This window comes from Eleginops maclovinus, chromosome 5 (genome assembly GCF_036324505.1).
Source record: "Eleginops maclovinus isolate JMC-PN-2008 ecotype Puerto Natales chromosome 5, JC_Emac_rtc_rv5, whole genome shotgun sequence".
Taxonomy (NCBI): Eukaryota; Metazoa; Chordata; class Actinopteri; order Perciformes; family Eleginopidae; genus Eleginops; species Eleginops maclovinus.
Genome location: NC_086353.1, coordinates 3,932,886 through 3,957,992, shown reverse-complemented (window position 1 = coordinate 3,957,992; position 25,107 = coordinate 3,932,886). Strand labels below are relative to the sequence as shown.

The window sequence follows — 25,107 nt, the reverse complement described above, 5'->3', positions numbered from 1 at the left end:
ATGACAGCCCTACAATATACATAACATGCTCTTTAATAACTGTATAACTGTAATCTGGGTTGTGAGAATATAAAGTGGGCTAATTGTAGGATGTGGAGCAAATGGAGGCTTTTGGACAGGAAGCAGAGGAGTCTTTACAAATAGGATTCTAATGTTATTCACCCCAGCAACAGGGTTGCCAGATAATCCTGCTAATATCCCCCTCTAGCAGAGGCAGCCAAATCCCCCTCCTATGGTGTAAGCTGTTTAACCTGCAACTGTCGCGTTCCCTCTCTTCTCTCTTTTCTCAGGCACTCATTATGTCTCACTCTCATTGGAATCATTTCTTCATCCTTTATTCACGTTCGCATTTCGGCTATAAATTGGTAATTGAAATATTTTAAGTTAGAATTGTCAAAATAGTGTGTCTTTCCTCATTCAAACCTGTGTGAGTCTCCGCTGGGAGGGCAGACAGACACACTGGTGCAGTTATTATGACTGCAAGAAAGGCTTTGCCACTAACTTGGCTCAGGGGATGTGATTTAGACTAATGTTCTCACATGTTATGTATGAAACAATGTAAACAATGATAGTAACTTATAGAAATCATTTCATAGTGTTTTGGCTGCTATATATCTCGCTTATCAACTGTTGTTTAATTGATACAATTAACAGGGCTCTCAACATGGCTAAGAGCTAACGGTGCTAACGTGACTTTATTCTCTGCTCAGGACACTAGGTCTTTATATACCGAATACTTGTGCAGCTACATTAATGCTGTTCATTTTGAATTGGATTGATTTGTAAAGTCTCAGTGGTTACCAAATTATTTAAACAGAACATACATGTTCAAAAAGCTCTTCATTTTGATCATACTCCCTGTGCTGCAGCACCTCTTTTCACCCTCTGTCTGAACCCAAAGGCCAGACTGCTCTGATTGGTCAGCTGGCATTGTGTTGGAGCGTTAGCCAATAGAAGCACAAGTGTTACATAGTGATGTCACTATGTTCTGGAAGTAAATAAAGGAGTCCAATGGAGGTGTTTCAGGCAGGGGGGGAGTGAGTGGGAGAGAAATTCTCTTTAGGGAACTTTGGGATTTCAACCTTTGCAAACCCTTTACATGCACCAACACCTATGACACACTTGGGGCGACTGGCTGTGAGGCTGTGCGGTCGTCTTTCAACCAGAAGGTTGTGGGTTCGGTCGAGCAGTCAACATGTCGATGTATCCTTGGGCAAGATACTTAACCCCGATTTGCTCCCGATGGCTTAGGGTCCAAACGGTGTATGAATGTGTGTGAAAGGCAGTTAGGTACCTAGAGCAAAAAGTGTACTGTATGAATGGGTGTGAATGGGGTGAATGACATGTAATATGTAAAGCGCTTTGAGGGGTCGAAAAGACTGGATAAACCACTATACAAGTCCATCTACCATTACTACAGGAAAACCCCCAAAATGCATACAAGGTTTCAGATTCAGGGTGGATCACCCACTTTGCTCTATACAACATGAATGGTTGTATAGAGCAAACAGACATACTCAGACAGTAAAACAAATATGATTTGATATCATCTCATGTTATCTGCACGTTGCCATATGTTTGCATTTCAGCATATGCGTGTTTACATGAGGATAACCACATTCTGTTACTTGTTCATTTCAGCATTGAGTTTATTGTTTGGTTCATTAAAATGCGCACCCCCACAGCATCCACCGCAAAATGTTGTGATTTTTCACATACATTGGTGAACTTCAAAGCCACGCTTTTGTTTTTGATCAGTTGTACTTAATAAAGGCAGAAGTCAGAATGTGTGTTAAAGCCGCCCTTTGAGCGGTGGGAGATCAGATGTTGTGGGCGTCAAAGTTGACTTCTTTCACAGCGCTGCAAACGAGAACCAGAACTCTGCAGAAGCACCTTAGTCATAGATCTGTCAGCTAATAAAGCATTAATGCTGTGTTATGTTAAAAAGGCTCTGATGACAGAATTATTATGCCAGGGGAGGATGGTGTTGTTTTAGTCTAACGGGGGCATGTGTGTAATTTATATTCTTAGCTCACCCCTAGGTGAGAGGGCTGATTAGCATCAGTGATTAGGTATTTATGAGGCTCTGCTAATCAGCGACATAAACACCTCAGCTGAGTTATTTGAACATTTTTCTTTTAGAAGTTTCAAGGAGAGGGAGGCACCGCCTGCATTTTATGGCATTGACATTTAGCAATTTGAATGTTCGGATAAACACGGGGTCCAAAAAGTCAGTCTGACATTGAAAAATGGTGATTTATTTTTCATCATAAAATAATGCTGGCTGGAGACAGGTAGTTGCTCAAGTGAATCGGGTCAGATAAAGACTTGAAATTTAGAAACCACAGTTGAGCAACTGAGTCGAAGTAGTCAACAACAGAGGAGCAGTGTAGACAAACACATCATACAAGTTGTGTGTCTCTGTAAGTAATCTCCCCAAGCAGACCCACTGCTGGGCTCACACATCGCTGCTATTGATTAGCTCATTAACAAACAAACAAACAAACACTCCGAGCCGCGATCTCCACAGCACCCACTGAAAACTTCTAGACGTTCTCTATCGAGCGGATGACTTTTCTATCTTTTCCTTTCCTTCCTCCTTCCCTTGCTCTCTTTCTCGCCCATCCTTCACTTCCTTGACAATATCTCCCCTGTCTTCCCTTCCTAATGAAAGGAGGAGATAGAATCTCAGGGCCAGCTCATTAAAACGTACTCCCAATTAACTGTCAACCTTCTCACCACAGAGAGATGGAGGGACAGAGAAAAATGTGTGTAGGGAGGGAGGAGGGGAGGTGATGCGTGGAAAGAGCAGGAAAAAAATGACAAAAGCTTAAGAGAAAAATGTGTGTGTTTTCTGAAAAATAATTTGTGTCTGTGTGAGAGTGGGAGAAGAAAGAGGACAGTTAATAAAGTACAGTTTATGAACACTGTCAAGTCTTAATGACCTGTCTGTGTTTTATCAGCCACTTGGGGATGATTAACGCCACACAAATGTGTGTTTGCCCTCGAGTCTGTGTGTGGTGGGTGTGGTGGTGTGTGTGTAAGACAGAGTGTAAGCCATCACGGCTTGAATGGTTGAGTCATTTGTCTGTTATAGCTTTATTTTAAAATAACTTTGACGCACAGCTCGACCGTCAGGGTTGCTTCTGGCTGCAGAGCCAATAAGACTCGGACCATGGGAGCGCTTAAGAAGCAGCAGCTCAGATGTGGCCAAAAAGGTTTATGGTGTCACTCTCTCTCATACAGACTCTCATTTTCTGACCAATCAGATTTAATGTCACTCCACTGTGATCTGAACTAGTGGCAGCTTCTTAAAGTGATAAAGGCCCATAAAGGTGTTTTCGTCTTACAACCATTTATTTTATTGATTAGAGAGCAAAGGAGCGGGCTCATTTTAAACTGAATAGCAGTCGCTGCACAACAACTCTATTGACACCCAGTAAGGTGTAATAAAAAAATCAATCACAGCTGATTTAAAAACGAGGACAGTTAGAGACCCGTCTGTTTATAGTCGGGGTTATACTTACATGCTGCTTTCCCTATCTCAATTAACTATATTAACAAAACAGCTGTATTTATTCTGGAAGGACACCTGAATTCATATGTTTTTTTATTTATTCAGATAAGGGAGCTGCCATCTTAAAATGTTGGCATAATTTGAACCAGAATCTGTGCACTCAGGGATTGAAGTCACAATGACAATGTCCCGCCCACACACCCACGTTAGCCAATCAGGAGCCAAGTTATCCACCATTTGTTAGCAATAGCCACCTAGCTGCTACGTTAGCACTGGGTAGCTGTTTGACTAGAGAAACACAGCATCAAACCATATTTACTAAAAAAAAAAGAACATTCATGATGCAATTGAGGCATGCTCTATTACAGAGTGACTGTTGAGGAAAGTGAAGTTACATCTCCTCTCGTAGATCTCCCCTGCTGCCTATTTCACTCAGATAAGCTGTCAATCATTACGTCTCATCCCCTCTTTTAAAATATCAAATTACTGACTCACACCAAACTTGAATGCTGAGCACTTGAACATACACTCCTGTGATGAAAACATCATAAAACAGTGTTTGATTTGCACACAGATCTGTTAGTGTTTCAGATCCACCTGCAAACATGCAGAGAATAGGGTTTTATCACCTCTTTCACATGTTTCTGTATTTGTTTGCCTATCTTTATATACAGTCTTTCGTTTGAAATCATTCCCAGTGCAAAATGGGTTTTGTATTATTAAATAACGGTAAGATCAATCATGCATTCCTATCATGTGTTGTTTTTACTGATCTAAAATGTCTTTGTGTGAGTGTCTGTGTGTGTGCACAGGCTCTTCATGTGTGTAACAGAGAGCTGAGAGCAATGAAATGAATATGAAACTAAAAAGGATAGATGAGTGGGTGTTTTTTAAATATTTTGGGAAGAGAAAGGAGGCTTGCTGGGACTGAATTTCCCTTTGCTTGCTGACTGAAACAAAACACTCACTGATGTATAGCTAAAAGCTATGAAGATAAACATGAGCACTAATAAACAGTAAACACAAAGGCTAATGGGAATACAAGAGTGAATAAATTAACCACATTTTCTGTGGATTTGACTTTATGTACTTAAACCTTCAGAGATATCCTGGAGTTAGAATCGCAGAGAGAGAGGAGAGTGTTGACTCTGATTTCTCCTGACAGTTTCCTGTCCTGCTACCCTCGGGGTGTGTGTATATGTATGTGTGTGTGTGTGTGCGATTGTCTGCGTCACTGGCTCCTTTGGTCGATTTTTCCTAACATATGTCTGCTGTCTCCATGGTAACCTGATACACCAGAATCACAGTCCACCTGAGGTTGTGACTTTCTCAGAGGAGAGGAAGGGCTCTCCGGCTCTGACACAGGTTCACCTTTAATGCTGTCCTCATAAGTCCAGGTTTATCACGAAACAAAGCCAGAAACGAGATTATATCGGCCCGTTCTGTTAGGAATATAGTTATACGGCTTGCATCTCATGGACTTGGTTTTGATTGTGCACTCAGGAGAGAATCGATGAATATTTTAGTAAGGAGAACATCAAAGTGTGTTTATAGGAAAGCTCCTTCATGTACACAAAGTTGTATAAAGCCTTTTGTGGCGGCAGAGGGAGCAGCATGAAGTTACTGCAGAGTTCAAACTGATCTGGGGTTTTCGATTTAGACCTGCAACCAGCTCTTCATCTCTGCTTGAGTCTCATTGGTTCATGTGAGGTCCTAACCACTTGACCTCAGGCTGTGAGGGTCAGCGTAACCCATTACCCAGGGCATGACACCCCTGGTTACAGCTACCTCACATAGACACCTGGCCAATTCTAGCGCTAAAAATGCTCCGCAGGGGCAGGTCTCGCCAAGAATTGGAACTCAAAATCTCCGACCTCCAACTGATGGAGGTTAGATGCATTGTGGGAAGTGTTAGGCAGTGTCTCCAGGTCTTCAGAATGCATGCTATCAAAGCTACGATACCTCTGGTTCGGCTGCAACAACTCTGAGCTTGTTTTTTTTAGCCATTTATCTTAAAAGCTGTGAAACTGTGGAGTATTTTACCTGTTACCAGCGGCTCTTTGACTCAAGCGGTCTGTACCAATTTGAAGGCCACAGTTTTCTCACTAGAAGGCTAACATTTGGAGATTGTGTCTTCTGATCAAACTGTTTTCACTTTAGTTTTTCCTCAGTAAGATTTAAGATAAATGCTTAGGTTGCCCTTCAGTATCATAATAGCTCAAATGTTTGATACTGTTTTTTTCTTTCGCACCTGTGCAGATTACAGTACAGTAAAACACCCACCTATCTCATTGGGTTTGCTACCAAGACATTTAGAGAACATTTCTGTTTTGTTTGATCTAGGATTGTGCTTTATATATGTTTGTCAATGCTGCTTATGTAACACAAAACATCAAAAACCTGGTAGAAAAAAAATATGTTTTCTCAGATTATTCTCAAATAAATCTAAAAATGTACATAATGTCTTTGTTGTGTTTAAAGGAAAAATAATTCATAGTAAACTACAGATCACGACATGGAAGTTTGCTCTAAACAAGATGTTGGTAAAGGACCAGCTCGCCTGAACTATAAGACTGGTTTATAGCCACAGGTATTTCTTCCCTGTGTTGATGAGTCTCGGAGATGCATGATTTCAATAAGCTGCAGAACACGTCCGCACAAAACTCGTATCTGTAAAAGTGCCAACACATTATTACTGCAGATTCACCTGTTGCTGAGCTTCTTAACATTCAAGCAACAACATCTTGTTAACCAGCTAAGCTTGTTTTTGTTTGGAGCCCTATCTGAAATGCATAGCATGTTGTGTGCGTGTGAGTTCTGTCTGAAATTCAGCCTGCATAGAAATGTCCTTTTTCTTCCTCGCTCAGAACGTGTTGCTCGGAATTCAAATGGTGAAAACTGGGATGTGATTCCTCCGGCTTTATTTAATGCTACACAGAGTTCAGGATACTTTTATCCTCTAACTACCTCTTTAATTAGCTCCCCATCTCTCAGAGTGTCATCCAGGACAAAGCGGTTAAGCATAAGTTTCTCTTTCTGACAAAACGATTCAAAACATTTAAAAGCGGAGAATTTTGATAAAAAATGATAGTTAAAAACCAACAGTTATTTTCATAATAAATGGTATTCTAGGAGCTTAAACCGCCCCCATGGTTATAACGTATTCATTTATAATGTATTACACATCTTGAGGTTATTCTCACTTTATGTAAATGTTTAGAAAATGAAGCTGAAGAGATAATCGACAACGATTTTATTCAGAAAGAGTTATGAAACTTTAGAGCAGGATAAAAGCAAACCAGGTAACAGGAACGATGCGCCCTCTTACTTTGGGCGTGCGCCCTCATACCAAAATGCAGACTTACCCTGTCAATTTTTAGTGAGTGATGCCAGAAAACAGTATTTCTTATCATCAGAAACTGTAAAATGACTCAGAAAATATGAAAATAGTGTCCGCGGTTCCATCTTTTATAAGGCTGTCTGTTCTTCGTGAGAATTTATATATCTTGTATACAAGGTCAGAGCCACAGTATTGCCATCATACCATATTTTTCTAGAGAAAAACCATATGAAAAATAATAACACTAAACTGTATTTACATAGCACTGTTCAGACCGAGTTACAAAGTGATTCACAACATCAGAACAGAATACAATTAAAAAGAACGAAATGAAGTAAAGGAAGTAAAAAATAAGAAACATCCATCTTCTCCCGCTTTTCCGTCAGGGTCGCGGAGGTAACAGCTCCAGCAGAGAGCCCCAAACTTTCCTTTCCCTGGCCACATCAACCAGCTCTGACTGGGGGATTCCAAGGCGCTCCCAGGCCAGTGAAGAGATATAATCCCTCCACCTGGTCCTAGGTCTACCCCTCGGTCTCTTCCCAGCTGGACGTGCCTGGAACACCTCCCTAGGGAGGCGCCCAGGTGGCATCCTCACTAGGTGCCCGAACCACCTCAACTGGCTCCTTTCAACGCGAAGGAGCAGCGGTTCTACTCCGAGTCCCTCCCGGGTGACTGAACTTCTCACCTTATCCCTAAGGGAGATGCCAGCCACCCTGCGGAGAAATCCCATTTTGGCCGCTTGTATCCGCGATCTCGTTCTTCCGGTCATGACCCATCCTTCATGACCATAGGTGAGGGTAGGAACGAAGATGGCCCGGTAGACAGAGAGCTTTGCCCTCTGGCTCAGCTCTCTTTTCGTCACAACGGTGCGGTAAAGCGACTGCAGTACCGCTCCCGCTGCTCCGATTCTCCGGCCCATCTCACGCTCCATTGTTCCCTCACTCGAGAACAAGACCCCGAGATACTTGAACTCCTTCACTTGGGGTAAGGCTTCATTCCCTACCTGGAGTGGACAATCCATCGGTTTCCTGCTGAGAACCATGGCCTCAGATTTGGAGATGCTGATCCTCATCCCAGCCGCTTCACACTCGGCCGCGAACCGATCCAGTGAGTGCTGAAGGTCACAGACCGATGAAGCCATTAGGACCACATCATCTGCAAAAAGCAGTGGTGCAATCCTTAGCCCACCGAACTGCAAACCCCCTCCCCCACAACTACGCCTCGAAATCCTGTCCATGAATATCACAAACAGGATTGGTGACAAAGCGCAGCCCTGGCGGAGGCCAACCCTCACCGGAAAACGGTCCGACGTGCTGCCGAGGACCCGGACACAGCTCTCGCTTTGGGAGTACAGAGATTGGATGGCCCTGAGCAAAGACCCCCTCACCCCATACTCCCGCAGCACCTCCCACAGTATCTGCCTGGGAACCCGGTCATACGCCTTCCCCAAATCCACAAAGCACATGTAGACCGGATGAGCGTACTCCCAGGCCCCCTCCAGGATCCTTGCGAGAGTGAATAGCTGGTCCGTCGTTCCACGACCAGGACGAAAACCGCATTGTTCCTCTTCAATCTGAGGTTCGACAATCGGCCGGACCCTCCTTTCCAGCACCTTAGAGTAAACTTTCCCGGGGAGGCTGAGTAATGTGATGCCTCTGTAATTGGTACACACCCTCTGATCCCCCTTTTTAAAGAGAGGAACCACCACCCCGGTCTGCCACTCCTTCGGTACTGTTTCCGACTTCCACGCAATGTTGACGAGACGTGTCAACCATGACAGTCCCTCAACACCCACAGCCTTCAGCATTTCTGGGCGGATCTCATCCATCCCCGGGGCTTTGCCACTGTGGAGCTGTTTAACTACCTCAGTGACTTCCCCCCGTGAGATTGGAATTGATCCCCCTTCATACTCCAGCTCGGCCTCTAACATAGAGTGCGGAGTTGTCAGATTCAGGAGTTCCTCAAAGTGTTCCTTCCACCGCCCTAACACACTATCAGTTGAGGTCAACAGCGCCCCATCCTTACTGTACACAGCTTGGATGGTACCCTGATAAGAAATAAGAAACAACCAGAAGTAATCAAACATTAAATCAAATGAAAGCAATTCTCCAAATAGTGGGTTTTTAAAAGGGAGATTTAAAAGAGCAGAGTGTTCAGGTCATTCTAAAGTACTGCCATTCCTTAAAATTAGGGATGCACCGGATCCTGATTTTTAAGATCCTGCCGGATACCGGATCCACTGCTTAAGATACTGCCGGAACCGGAACCGGATCCTACTCGGATCATCAGCTAGTACATTATAATGCAGTGAAAACCACTTTACAGTTCATTACTTCATTTCCTTTCCTTAACAGATGAAACATACGCAATAACTTCTAACATTATCTATTTTATTTCAATAGTTACTTGGAACACACCGCTGAAATGTGCAGCTTAACGTCATTTGTGTACAGGCTTATTGTTCAACTTCTGTTCAATAGTGGTCTGAGTACCACTCTGTGACTGTGCTGCTGTGGTACCTGTAGCCTCACTGACGTTAGACTCGGCCTTGCACAACTCATACTCCGTTGGATGCTTTGCACGGAGATGTTTAAACAGCGGAGATGTTGAGTAGTGTCTAGTGTCTTTACCTCCACGAGCCAAATTTGTACTGCAAAGCTTGCATATCGCGCGACTTGAATCTCCCTCTTTCAGTTCAAAGTACTGCCATACAGCACTTTTTCGGCTCAATGCATCCATTTCCGCCGACGACTGCTAGCACAATGGAGGTTATCTTCTTTAAACATTTAACGACGTAATCACGTTGTGCGTACGTGCTGTAGGATCCGGTCCGGTTGGGGCACCGGGTCCGGCAGTAACCGGACCTCGTCAAAAACGCCACTATCCGGCAAAACCGGACCCCGGATCCTGGATCCGGTGCATCCCTACTTAAAATGATATTATATATTATGGATTTTAAATAAAGGTGTCATGCAGTGGCTAAACGTTTGTAATTGCACCTTTTTTAACTCACAAATAAGTGAACTTAAAAGTAGAAAATATGTTATTTAAATATCAAGGCACATCTTTAGTTTTAAGATATTGTTCTATGTATTTATGGAAGTGAGAATCAGGTTGTTCAGAAGCAACTCGCTTAATAACTTCCTTTTGATATATGTACTCATTGTATTTATCATTAAGAAGAATGCTTTAAAAACTGTAAACACAAATCTGATTAGAGTATAAATATGGATAGAAATTGAGTTGATTAAATTATTCTCTTATCTCTCTCTCTCTGACATCCTCCTCCTTCCGAATGCAGAAAAAAAAAGAAGCTAAAATCTGCATTTAAATTGAAAGCTATTCATCTGCATATTTCTGATTATTCAATTAATTTGCCGTCTGTTTTTTCAACCCCAACAATCAGCAGCTACGCCATGCATGCACAGGAATGTTTTGTTGTTGTTGATGCTGCTGTTGTTGGTTGGACAGTGTTGAAAAAAACAAGAAGAGGTGGAAATCTTAAGAGGCAAAGAGGTAATTGAGAATACTTTTTGAACTGCAATGCATCATACCTCAGCACAGAGATGAATAGATGATAAATATATGCAGCAGAGGGAGGTGAAAACATGACAGAGAGGGGAAGACGGAAAAGAAAGTCCCCTCATTAGCGGGGGAGAGCGGAGACCGAGGTCAGCTGATCTGTGAACTGCATGTCGCCACCTTAATATAGACCCATCCGTCACGTATACACATGCACACACAGTGGGGAGCATTTATTGCAACAGCGGTGTGTGAGTCCTGTTTAGGTTCAGTGACGCTGTCTTTAAGGATTCCATGAAGGCGTGAAAAGCGGCTGCTAGAATATACATATTTTTTTTGGAGAGAGGTGATTAATCATGATCTGTGCAGCCCGTCACAGTGCTTGTCTTGCCGGTCACAGAAACACATAATAGAAACGGCTCATCAAATGGAAATGAGAACGCGCAGAGCTTTTGCAAGTTGGAAAAATCAAACCGCCAAGGGCACTGAGTGGCGAGGCGAGAATATGATACCACCAGGCTTACAAAACACACGATGTTCCTTTTTAAGTTGAAAAGATGACTATTGATTATATGATAGTCCTAATTAGTGGAACATCAAGGCTTTGCACAGTCAGTGATAAACAAGTTTGCATGAAATCAGCAGCTGTGGTTACATGTAAATGAAACAAAAGTAGTGTAATTGCAACAGAATTGGTGTGGGAAGAATGAGTTGATTAAAGACATTAACACGAGGGCGAAAAGTTAATATTCATTTCACCCTGTACTGTTATGAGAGAAAAAAACCCAATGCAATTAGATGAAAATATAAGCAGTAGAACCACAGCATGGCGCAATGGAAAATGTTTTTAAACAATTAAAAATGAAACCGAGGTTAAGTCAGACAAATTGGAAAGGGGGCTGTGAGGTGTTGCCCCTGGTTACGCTGTGATGTGTGGATAAGAAGAGGGGGTGTACGGAAAGAGAGAGCGATAATGAGGGGTGATTGATGAATGGAGAGGTGGAAAAAGATATTAAGAGTTAATTTTTTTATGCCTCCATGATAGCCGTTGCCTGAGGCATTTTTGTTTTACGGTTCTCCGTCAGTACGTCCTTCCCATTCTCATGAACGCAATATGTCAGGACATAGGCGCCGATTTATGTTTCTGCCGGTGGGTGCTCATGTCAATGTCCCACACCCCCCCCCCCCGCGTCCATGGCATGACATGCACGGCACGTGGGTGCTCGGCCTTCTCCGTGGGTGCCCCGGCCCGGAAGCACCCACGGAATCGGCGCCTATGTATCAGGATGTCCTTCAGAGAATCCCGACAGATCTAGCACAAATGTCCACTTAGACTAGAGGATGAACTGATTAGATTTTGGTGGTCAAAGGTCACATGATCTCATTTAAATGCTTAAAGAGGCCATGTTATGCTTCTTTCTCTTTCCTCTAGTGTGGCTTCGGTAGGTTTTTGGTGCATGTAAATGGTCTTCAAAGGATAAAATCCTTTTAAAAAATGGGCGGGACATCTCTAAGTGGTTGATTAATCCCAACAGAGCTGGCTAGCTATCCAATCAGAGCAGGCTGTGCTCTGGTTTCAGACAGAGGGTGATAAGAGGTGCTGCAGCACAGGCAGTATGAGAAAGATAAAGAGCTTTTTGAACATTAAAGCATGGAGACATGTCCCAGTAGAAACAAAAGACACAAATGTGATCCTGAAAATACGTTTAATAGTGCTCCTTTAATTGATCTTATGGACGGACTTCAATGGAAACTGCAAGTTGATCAGCTGGTATTGTAGTTGATAAATAAAGGCCAGTCTGGTATGTACCAAATTATCTTGGTTATAGATAATATAGGATTAACATAGAGGAAGTCCACAAAAATACAAAGCTAATTTCAAGGTCAGGAAAAACAGCCGAAATCGTTGCCTCTCACTCTTATCTTTGCGCTGGCAGGAAGACGGAGGCAGTCTTCTGTTTCTGCTTTTATGTCTATGTTTCTGTCTCAGGGTGTGGGTGCGCACCTTTTACTCTAAGCCCTGTCTGCTCTGGGGGATAGACAGTGTTTGTCATTCAGCCGGCATGCAGCTCCTTGGTTGGATGAGGTCACTACAAAGCCCCGCCCTGCATCTCAAGACAGGAAGCATCGATTTCCTTTAATTGGATAGACGTATGAGAAGAGGGGATGAATGGGGAAGGACTCCTCCTCTCCGCCGTTGAGCTCTGTCCTTCTTAGACTTCGTATGCAAGTTTGTCTTACCTGTGTTCCTGGTCTGCGGGTTGTTGTGTGAAACTGAAACTGGTTATTACCTTGTCCTCACCTTGCGTTATTTTCTGCATCTCATTCGCTTCAATGGATTGAGAAAAATCCAGTTGTTTTTAAAACCAGAAGCTTATTGTTCTCAAAAAGGTCAGATATGGTTTAAAACACTTTATAGTGAAGCGTGAATATACTAATGAGCATTGATAAGGTCAGTATTTGAATAAAGCTGATTTGAAAGTAGCTCCTCCTGACCTTTTATCCACTTGTTTTTCTGACAATAAAGATACGTGTTCGCTGACAGTGAGGCCCTCTGAGGCCCATTCTTTTAAAATCTGCTTCTCTATAAGCCATCAAAGCTGCTTTTTTTTCTTTTTATTGCACATTTTAGCCCCCATGTGATGCATGATGTTTAATTTTAATCAAAAACGTAATTCAATAGCTTAGTAAATCATGCCTTAATGGTAGTAACAAGCAGCAATGACTCAACCACTCCAAATGTACTCTCGTGCAAGATTGTTCCACTGTACATGAACGGAATAACACAGCGTTAAAACCAAGTACTTCATTAGGCAGATTAGCTGGTATAAGTACAGCTTCATTTCCAGTAATTTAAAGGGCCAGGTATGGGCTCTCTGTGAGACATTACCAGGACAAGCAGGGTGATTGCATTAGTGTATTCATTACAACAAGTATGCACTTAAATTTGCGTAGAAACTATCAATCAATTTAAGATTCGTTTTCCACCTGTTGTATTCTGCCCCCTTATGAGAAACTTGACAATATATTCAGCATTTCTCCCCGCATAAAATCAGCTCTTAATACCTCTAGATCACTGGTTCTCAACCAGGAGTGTGCAGCAGTTCAACAGAGAGTTGAGCAATAAGTCATTTAGATTTTCAGGTCCATCTTTGTATATTATTCCTCAAAATTAAGGATTAAACAAATTACAAACTTACTTTGTGTCTCAACTCTGTGTTTTCCAGAGATTTGTCGCAGTGTTCTGGTGCAATGAGGGATTTTTAGGGACATCACTTGAGGCAATTGATCAGTTTTCACACAGCTCCCTCTGGAGCCCAAAACTCCTTTTTATTCAGCTTTTTTTTCTTCCATATAGATACTCCCCAAGACCTGTAAACAAACTTTGATGTGTAAAACCTTTATGCATTCACTCTTATATTACCCTAGCTTAGCCTTGTGTATCAGTTTACTCAAGCTTTTTGGATTTGGACACCTAACAGGAAGCTGTTTCTATGCTGTGACCCCCACGTTCAGGTATTGTCCTCTAGTGTCAATATTGGGTTTGAGGACTGATTCCTGCACCACTCTGGGTCACCAAAAAGAGATTTATTCTCTTTAATGAACTTATTTTAAAGAGAGTTTAGCATATTTGTATTTTGCACCTCTAGTACGACATATTTACGTGCAATATTATTCAAAAAGCTCTTTATTTTTCTCATACTGCCTGTGCTGCAGCACCTCTTTTCACCCTCTGTCTGAAACCAGAGGTCAGTCTGCTCTGATTGGTTAGCTTGTCGGCTCTGTTGTGATTGGTCAACTGCTTAGAGATGTCCCGAAAACAAGAGAAGCTACTGGTGAAGATTTCTCTCAGTTCTGCTCTTGTTCTTCAGTGCTGTATCCGTACTTTCTCTCCATGGATTGGCTGAATGTAAATTATGTTACTATGGAGTTGGGTAGGAGGAACATTTGCATAATTGTGCAAATCATCCCTTGCATGACAATCACTATAGTCAAAAGCTTCATCCTGAAATGTAAAATCATCTGGCTGTAGCAGGAAGAATTATGGGTCTGTCAGATCCTTTACCTATATTTGTATTCGGTGTCGAGGTGAACATTTCCAGATAACCAGTAATTCTCTTCTGACAAAAAGAAGCATTGAAGCGTTTTTACATCAGCTCGTTTTCTGCTCACTAGAACCGGGTCATTAAAGCAACAAGGTTGTGATGCTCTCTTTCTCTCTGATACATTCATGAGTAGAGAGCTAGTCTGGATCTCACCTTGACAGTTTAATATCAATGCAGCTTAACATCTTCAGGTACAAAAAACGCAGGTACCGAAAGATATACCATTTTACTGCCAGTGCCTTTACACTAGAACCTCATGAAGAGCCAGGAATACATTCAGTGCTAAAACAGGGGAGTCAAAACCTCGATTGCGGAGTGTGTTTGTGTGAAGGCTTTGCACATCAAGTGTCCCCGAGTGATTTTGTGGTTTTGCTGTCCTTGTTTATTCTGGTTTACTGCCTTAGCTCTGTCGAGAGTAGCCTGGTTGGAAATGTCTTTTCTGATCCCCAGTGAGCAGGTACCTGTTCAAACAACTACCTGAGCTTTGTTTGTCACACATTCTGAGTCAATGCCACACTGGTGGGGGTGCTTTAGGGATAGCGGTGTCAGTTTGTCAGCCTACTATGAATTGACATTTGGTACATAGTTTGAGGTTTTGCAATTCATGAAACCCTTGCTTTTTCTAACACTTGGTTGATCTAATAATAATTTACTGATACAAAATGAATGACATTCCTATTAGCTTCATAGATGTTTTGTGTTTAGTGCCTATTAGCAAATGTTAGTTACACTGCCACAGCAATCGCGTCATGGCATGCTACATTAGCATTCAGCGTAAGGTAACTGTGCCTCAGCCTAACTGAGCCACTAGCACGGTTTTAGACGCATCACATGCTGCCAAACTTGTAGGTCTAACCATTAATTATTATATATTATGAATCTGTTCGAAGACAAATAAAAATATGAAGTGCAGGAAAACTGTAAAACAATTTATAGAATGTAACGAGGAGAATGAGATAACGGCTCTAATACCGACACGTCTGACTCAAGAGACCACTCCAGAGGATTCTTAAATCTTTATCTCTAGATGTATGGCAGCCATTCCAGTGTCTGTTGAATTCCAACACACGGAGAAAATTGTCAGTAGTTAGAGAATACAAAACTCATTTAACTCTGGGCTGTATATCAGATGAAATCAATCCTTATTTGATTTGTCTCCAGAAATGTAAAGAAATCCTCGTTTAAAACTCTCCGTGTGTTTCTTTCCCATCACACTTGGTATTGTCATAGTTTTGTGTTTTTTATCTTGATATACCAGAGAGACTTAAGTGACTTTAAAGGAGAAGTTTCACTCCGTTGCGTTGAGGTAGAAAGGTGAGTGTTGGATTCTCCCTCTGCGGAACTCCTGGCTTTATAGCACTCCCTCTCTATCTGAGACCCAGAGCACCGCCGCTTCACTTCTGTGTCTGTAACCTTTAGTAATCTGTGTAAATCTGTAAAACCTTTGCTCCGACGTGTGTGTGTGTGTGTGTGTGTGTGGGGGCACTGGTGTTTCTCCAGAGATGGAGGCTGTTATCTTAGTTTTTCCTTCTCCACAAACAGTGGGTGTCCTTGGGTCCCTTCGGCCTCTTATCAAGTTCACACACACACACACACACACACACACACACACACACACACACACACACACCCACACACCCACCAAAGTCTGTTCCGTGTGCAAACTTTGGCAGGAGGTGTTTAAGACATTGAGATCTCCATGGTAACTGGCCGCAGAGTTTTTTCTTTGATGTATGTGTTCCATGTTACCAGAGCCACGGCCGTTTGTAGAGACGTGTGCAAATGCTTGTGAGTGTGTGTGCCTGTGATGAGAGCAGCAGCCTGAGGATATGGCAGAGCTTTCAGAGGGAACACACCAGGGAGCGCCGGGGAAATAAAGCCTCAGAGTGCGGCGGTGAGATGGAGCGATGGAGAGAGTAGTCTTGAGAACGGCGGTGTGATTAGAAAAAGCCTCGCTGCAGCGTCCACGGCAGGGAGGGGAACATTGATTTTTAGGACGAAAACAAGACCTCAGGTTTGTTCAACACCCAAACGTACATACTGTTTAGTAAGTCAGAAAAATAATAAGTACGCAGAGAGATGGAAGCAAAAATCAAGTAAAAGGGCTAAAACCACACTGAAAAGAAACGTGTGAAGTCCTGCATTGACTTTATTAAGTTAAAGCAAGTCTGTGTAATAAGCAGAATGTAAGTAAAGAATATATGAAAAACAAACTAGAGATTATTAAAGTGAAATGCCAATTCATTTTCTCTGAACTCTCAAAAAGCTGTTCTTGTATCAACTTAACATCATTGTAAACTCTCAAAACATCCTATTTTTTAACATCTTTTACAATCCGAAATCATACCTATTAAAGTAACTTGTAACTGTGGAAGCAGTGGTTTAGTGTGCTGACCCCACCTTGATCACCACTGCATGCCTTTGTGTCCTTGGGTAAGACACCTCTAAATTGTCCTGTGGGTATTGTCCACAGTATTTAATATTTACATGTCTTATATATGTGATGTAGAGCACTTTGAGCACTTGGAAAAGCACTAAAATAAATACCATGCATTATGAATTATTAACTGAAGAGTGGAGTGGAAGTTTTAAGTGCCACTAACAGAAAATATGCACGTAAAGTACAAGTACCTCAAATTTGCATTTAGGAACAATACTTAACGAAATGCACTTAGCTACATTTGAACACTTAGTAGTATCCTATATTTAACATGAATTCTTTAAATGTAGTATGCAAGACATACCAGGATGTTGTACTGCATACGGTCCAGTAGTTATTAAAATATTGCAATAGGTGTATTAAGAAAGTCATAGTGGTTATACTCAAATGTATGAAGCGGATTAATGGGGACAAAAAATACATAATGGTAGATAATCACCATCTGTTCACACCAGAGGAAGCAACTTCTCTTTGAAGGAGGAATTCATAACTTTTTGATAATGAGCCAATTAAAGACAGGAATACACATTTAATCTGGAAACACCTCCCTGGTCCTGCGTCACGGTGGCCTAGAGGTCTAAGATGCTTACCACAAAACCCCAACAAATCCCCCCTGCAGACCTTTGTAGCATGTCATCCTCCACCCTCCTTAATATCCTCTCTCCCTCATAAAGAGCCAAATGCCAACAGAAAAAAGAAGAGTCAGCAGGGTCACAAGACTTCAATGTTATCAAAGAACAACTTTTATTTATTTATAGCTTCAACGCTTTCCATTTCCATTTAGAAAAATATGGACATTCAAGCCCAGAGCTCACGGCACAGATCTCCCACACCTCTGACTAGTGATGTTTGGGTGTTTTTAAGTATGTCTTTAAGTGGTGGCCTGACCCTTTCAGATTGGAGTATAAGGGAAATACTTGATTTTATGTAGAAAAGGCAACGAAAGAAAGCAGCCGGTGTGATTACCAAAGCAGACTGGAACCTTAATGAATTGATAGTTTGATGAAGTGTTAATTTAAGTCATAAATTACTCTGGAAGAAGACATTGAAGCTGATTAAACAACCCTGACTCTCAAATACCCAATTTAGTCTTTTAAAGTGAAGGTTATAAACAAAATCATCACTGCATTAAAAGAATGACCCAATAAAACTGAATCAAGCAGCATGGTACTCAGCACTGACTACAGAGTGGTGCAGGAATAAGTCCTCAAACCCAATAATGAGTTAGCATTTTTAGCATGTTTGGTTCCCTTGTCTCAAAGTCAATGGGTTGCCTGAAATAGGTATTTGGTAACACCAACAATCATCAGTAAATGTGTCCTATAAGCAACGGTTGCTAACTACGTGGCTAATGAAGCTATCATCACAGCAAACATGAATCCACATTAGCTTAGCAGTCATGTCACTATGGTGTGGGTAACTTCTGGATTAGCTTGCAAAAATCGACCCCTTCCCTGATGTATAAGTGAATATCGGAGCATTTCTTCCACATTTGTTTAAAGAACGACAGTGTAAAAACAAGTCATTCCTTCTGTGTGTCTGAAGCCCTCTCCACTCTTCACGTAGCTTTGCTTTAGCTCTGCGCAGTGAGCTAGCAAATGTCATTAGTTCAGTTATCCTCTTCTCTCACCCCTGGGAGATTTGTCGCTGTTCACAGGGAGGAGTGAACAGCCGAGTTCACCTCCGCCTGTTGTGTGTGAGGAAGCACACTAATTGGTTTATCAAGTAGGATTTACTTTCCCCCCTTTTTTACTTTCCAATGTCCTATTGCTGAGGTCAATTTTGAAAATAATAATGCCGAGCTCGTGGGGGATTATTCTTCAAAATCACAAGTTATTTATTTGCAAATCACACCGGGCTGGATGAACATTTACTGAGTTGGACACCCAGTGAATAAAAAACACTAAAATGATGGTGTATTAAATCTTCCTCTGGGATTTCGACCTCTTATTTAATTTATTTCCTGAGTATTGCCCTTCATGTGTTCTATAATCCTTCCCTTAATACACACACACAGATCTGTGTCTCTCACACTCATGGACACAGGACACTTCTCAGACGTCTCCATCTCTCCCCTGCATGTCATAGGGCTGGTCTCCTCGCCGCCTCCCGCTACGCCTGCAACGCTTTAATTACTTTATCCCTGGTTTCTCTCATTCCTTTCTCCTTCACTCCATCGCCCCGAGCTGCTCCTCATTCCTTTTAATTAATCCACACAGATTTAGACACCTTCACCCTGCTGTGAATGCACGCACACACACACACACACACACACACACACACACTTTGAGAATCCCCTGTAGACAAACACTACTTTTAAGTGATCTCGCAACACTTTGAAAGTTGTTCTCTGGAGATGGAATCGGTGGAAACCCCGGGTTCTTATTGTTTGATATTGTGTATTGTCTTTTGATGGGTGTGTGTTTTTTTTACGTGTGTGTGTGTGTGTGTGCAGGGATCCAATGGGAGCATGCAGCTCATGGAGACCGAGTTCTCCAGAACCCTGGGCGAGATGGTGGCTCTTCACCTCCATCACCAGAAGAGCATCCCGGCATTCCTCTCCGCCGTGACCCTCGACCTCTTCAGTCGACAGACCACCATCTGAAGGCCACTGAGAAAAAGAAACGGGATCACTTTTGTTTTTAATTTCCTGTGTCTTCCTGTCTTTTATTTTACCGCCTCGTGCGATGGGTGTTCTGTCGACAGCTCTGACACGGTGCAGGCGGCGCTCTGATGTGGATGTTTTGTTTGATGAGTTTTCAGAAATGCTAAGAAAACAACTTCCCTATTTGTCCGCTGAATATTTCATCAGTGACTCTTTGAGAGACATTTTTCGATGACACACAAGCTACTGATATTTTTTTTTTTTTACAGCTGGACTTTGAAGTACACTTCACACCCAGTTAAATACACACAGTGTGGCGAAACGTGTGTGTGTGGTTTTCTGGATCTATAGAAGCATTTTGCGTGGTTATAACTGAACGGAGAATTTTTATACTCTTCATTTTGTGTCTTCTTTCTTTGGCCGTCATGTTTGAGGTTACATAAAGATTGCTTTTCTTTATGGTCCTTTCTGCTAGAAGAGGCAATGAAATAAAGTCACTGAAATAAAAGATAAGAGTCAACCTTTCCTCCTATTCAAATCCTGGCCTACATTTTGACTGAGATAAATTGTCAATATTAAATCTGTGAAAGGTTTTCAGTTTTAAAGCTCCACAAAAAGTAGGACAGAAAAGATGCTGCTGTTAATGCAAAATGGAGTAATAATAAGTGAATATGTGGAGTCATTTCAGAAAAATAAAGGTAGCAAATAGCATTACTTCTGACCTTTTTTAAAAATGCAACTGCTCTGAAGTACCGTTATTGCATATCACACTCATGTTGAAGCGTAGACCCAAAAAACACGTCATTTTTACAACTTTCTTTTTATAATTTTGTTTTTATTGCTCCTTTTCAAGGATATACATGACAAGAAAAACAGCGATACAACACAAGGACAATACTCACACACATTCAAAGGCAAAACACTTTTCTTTTTTACAATACAGCACTTGTTTAGGACTAGATTTGTGTTGCTTTGCATTATTATTACATGTTCATTCTCATTTATTTTGAAAAATGATCAGCCTTTCGACAGAAAACCAATCCTCAAAAGCTTCATAAACATTGTTAAATTGATATTTGAGTGTCTTTAAGTAAACACACACAAAGGACCAGGTTTGCTTTATTGTTCGAAAGTCGCAGCTCCCTGGAAATGCATTTATTTCTGCTTACTTAGAAACCAGTCTTTGGATATGAATTAGATTTGAATGAACTATGAATTCCTCCTGTGTTTGGATTGGGTTAACGGCAGTGTGTGTCGCTGTGAGTAATAACACGAGATAAGACGAGGGGAAATTTCTCTCGGCTGCAATAAGACGAAATGGCAGAAATAAACATGGGGGTGAAGAGGAAGCTGGGGAGCAATCCAATAAAAAGTGAGAAACAAAAGGAAGCGAGGCAAGAATAAAGCCACTTATCACGGCAACAATATAAGCGCTCCAGCTGGTGCCGCCATATGTCTCAGGAGGAAACATATTCTCCTGTACATGCCACATACTGTCCTTGTTTTTCTTTTTCGCTACTCATTCATTTTCACAACACAGCATTTCTTTTGCACACCCTGCAGCTCTCACCTCGAGGTGATACAACAAGAGTGTTTCATATAGGCAGGACATACAGTATGTTCTCATTCAGGTGGTGTGTGTGTGTGTGTGTGGTGCGCTGTTGCTTGTATTGCTATTCTCCTTTATTCTACAAAACCGAGACATTTTCATTAAGCAATCCACACTGACTTTTCCTTTGAGAAACTGGACGATCTAATCCTCTCCACTCTGTTGCTGCCTGACCCCACACGCTGAGTTTCCAGGTGTAATGACTCCATTAGGCTCTCCAAAGACAGGCAGTCCCATGTGAGCGGCCAGACTAAGTGCAAGTCAAAGCCCTCCGTACAGCAGTGTCTTTAGGAAGGAGCAAAGTAAACACGGACTCCTGGGAGGGGAACGGCTTACAGGCAGGCCTCTGGTGGGCGGCCTGCACCCATGGGCCTTGTTAAGAGCGTGTTGATCCTGACATTAGCACCAGAGGTCTGAAGACTGTCTGGATTCTACAGGCTTCGGGACGCTGAGGAGGTTCAGGCTGTACACGGACCATTCTTACTCATCTATAGCCCCGGGAAAAACTTGAGACCACTTCAGCATTACATTTTTTTTTGTTCTATTGTATTCTATAAACTAACGACCATCTTCCTTTGTGTTGGAATTCAACAGACACTGGAATGACTGCCATACATGTAGAGATGAAGATTTAAGAAAGATTTGGAGTGGTCCCTTAATTTTTTCTGGAGCTGTGTGTTCTTCAATTTGGGAATGGTTGTCTGTGGCACTGGTAGTTATCTTTGAGGAGTAAAATAAATGTAGCATTTCTATGTATTTTTTTTGTATTGGAGAAAGCCAAAGGGGATTTGTGGCAATCTCTGCCTGTGCTGAAAGATGTCGTGCTGTGGCATGGCCAGCACTTGAACACGAGTCAGGTTAGGGCTGGAGTTACTTGGTTATGCAGGGCCCTGATTAGCATGATGTGAAATTGCCCCTCATGCATTTGAATAAAACCAATCTGATGATGCCAGTAGAAGTGCAAGGGTTTTCCATTTACAAAAGATCCAGCTAGCTCAAGTTCTGCTGCAGTGCTGCATCGGCCACTGAAATACATGCAAGTGCATCATTTTCGAGAGTAACACCCTTCATAGACAAGATCAATCCAAATGTGTATAATGTAGACTAAAAAAGTACATTTGACACAGGACTAAAACTTAAAAACTAAGTGAAAGTATTTTTATTCAGCTTGGACTAAGACCAAAGAGTAAGACTAACACTAAATCCTAAAACTGCCAATATCTGCCTGGATATAGTTCAGATCCGCGCTACACAGTACACCTGTTCAGAAACTAATCTTCCAGATACGGGCTGGGCTCTTCCTCTTTCTGTTGTCATGGCCAGAAGATTGTTGTTGTCTGTCTTGGTGTCAGCCCTATAACTCCCAAGTGTTGGACAGTATCAGTGGAGGAAGCTGTCGAGCTAGAGAGTAATGTTTTGGAGTTTTTTTTAGTTAGCTTTGAAAAAGTATCAGACAAGTATCGGGAAGCCAGAAAAGAAAAGAGCCGGCTGTGGCCTTGTTAGAAGATGGCACAGTACCAGATAAAAGCAAATACTCGGATATCTGCCATTGCTTTGCCAGTGAGAAACAACTGATCCAAAGGAAATACAATAAGAGTAGAAGAAACAATTCATTTCTGTAATTAAAGAAGTTAAAGGAGAGTACAGCAGATGGGATCTAAATGCCACGATGTTGGTGTGATGGTATAATCTAAAAAGTTGTATAGAGAACAGCAGCAGTAGAAACTATGTGACGTCCTCGTGATTTTCTTCTAAAGGGTCCCTGTTATGCTTATTGGAGCTGTAGTGTGTTATGTAGGTTTTAGTGCATGTAAATGGTCTGCAAAGGTTAAAATCCCTGTGTTCCCTCAAGAGGGAGTTTCACTCCCACACACTCCCAGCCTGTAACGCCTCCATTGGACTCCTTTGTTTGCTTGCGCTTCTATTAGCTAGCCTCCAACACATGGAGATAGGCTAAGGGGCGGGACATCTGTAAGCGGTTGACTAATCACAACAGAGCCGGCCAGCTAACCAATCAGAGCAGACTGGGCTCTGGTTTCAGACAGAGGGTGAAAAGAGGTGCTGCAGCACAGGCAGTATGAGAAAAATGAAGAGCTTTTTGAATATTAAAGCATGGAGACATGTCCCAGTAGAGACATAACTGATATGAACCTAAAAAAAAGGTTAAAAAGTGTCATTTGTCCTCTTTGAGAATAAATCCATTTTTGGTTGAACTGCTCACATCGCTTATTTACACTACAGGACATTACCTGGAACATGGGGTCACAAAGTAGAACCAGCTTCATTTGTATGTGTCCCTATCCCAAAATGATAAATATGAATCTGAAAATGAGCAGAATAATGTCCCTTTGAAATTCTACATGCAGAGAGAAGAGAAAGACAGGTCCATTCAGCTCCACGTGATTTCCTTTTCTGTTTTTCATTACCTGTTAAAGCATTTTCTACTTTCCTTTAACCTCTCTACTCTTCCTGTTCTCTCTACTCTTTTATTCATTCCTCTATCTTTATTTCATCAGCCCATCATCTCTCAGTCCAAAACAATTAGTACACCCCTGATATCTCATTAACTATAAATGAAGATGGAGACTCCGGTTGAAAATGCCAAGCTCTGCTTTATAAACTTCCCAGCATACATCACACACACACACACACACACACACACACACACACACACACACACACACACACACCAATCCTCATCAAGCAGTGAACAATACATTTTGAAAGGCATGTTTTAAAGAGCAGAAATCATTCAAAGGCAGCACTGAATCTTTAAAAGCAATTCTCATACATGTTTAATTTATTAGGAAGTATAGGAATGGCATTTTAAGATCCATCTTTCGTTCTTTTTTTCACCACAGAGAAATATTGATAAGTGAGGCCCGCTGAGGAGAGTCATCATCACTACAGAGACGAGACTCAGCTGGAAACCAGAGAGGATTATGGGACAGAAAGAGAGTAGAGACGGGACCTGTCACACTTTTTCTTTCATCTCTCATCCCTCTTTTATGCCAATCCATACCTTCCTCACTAGATTTATCCATCTGCCTGTTTCGGGAAGTGGTGTATCTTCCCCTCTGAAGTGACTCTTTGTCCCACCTTTTCCTCCAGCTTCTCCCTCTCTAAAGTCCCAGCAGAGCGAGGCTGAGCAGCTGCCATGCTATAGTTTAGATCCTCAGTATTCTTTTCCTTAGCTTCCCCTCGGAGCAGAATCAGCATGATACTGTACTCACAGTGTGTGGGGGAGTGTGAGAAAGCATGCATGTGTACATAAAGTAATGTGTGGCACTGCAGCGGGGAAATTTCTACGCCGTATGACCTGCTTTTGCACCTGAACTGAAATGAAGGCGTTGAAATTGCGCAGGGGGGTTTTAGCTGATTCTCGTCTTTTTCAAGCGTGGTTTCAATTTTTTGCCACCTGGGTCTCATTTCCAGAGTTTTGTTCAGTTATTTCTAGCTGTAATATTAATAAGCAATTTCCTGCCGATCTGGAAATGCATCCAAATTACTAAAAAGAAGTCCAACGGGGCAGGGAAATTAAATCCTCTATATTTGTCAAACCCATTTACTCATGTACTCAGCACACACACTGAAATGTGACCTCTCCATTTTACGCATTTTTGAAGCAACTGGGAGCAGTGGGAGGATCCAGCACCACAGCTGTGCCACGGCAATGAATTGGGAGCCAAACCAAGTCTCTACAGACTGAGCCACTGCCAAAATTAAGGGTTTAAACAATATATTATGTGTGTTGCCCGAGATTTGTCGCACTGTTCTGGTGCAATGAGGGGCTTTTAGGGACATTGATCACTTGAGGCAATTGATCAGTTTTTACACAGCTCCCTCTGGACTTTTTTTTCCACATATAGATACTCCCCAAGACCGGTAAACAAACTTTGATATGTTAAACTTGTTGAGTTTCTCTTAAACTCAAATGATCCTTTAAGAGTCACTATTTTGGCACCCTA

General features: G+C 42.0%; 1 protein-coding gene across 1 annotated transcript in view; it reads left to right on the top strand.

Annotated features, from left to right (window-relative positions):
• mad1l1 (mitotic arrest deficient 1 like 1) overlaps nucleotides 1–21,977 on the top strand; it is a 64,782-nt gene extending 42,805 nt beyond the window's left edge. The window contains exon 18 of the mRNA XM_063882862.1: nucleotides 19,381–21,977. Coding sequence (XP_063738932.1) covers nucleotides 19,381–19,530 — 150 coding nt within the window. The 3' untranslated portion in view covers nucleotides 19,531–21,977. The remainder of the gene's footprint in view (nucleotides 1–19,380) is intronic.
• Nucleotides 21,978–25,107: the final 3,130 nt, after the last annotated feature.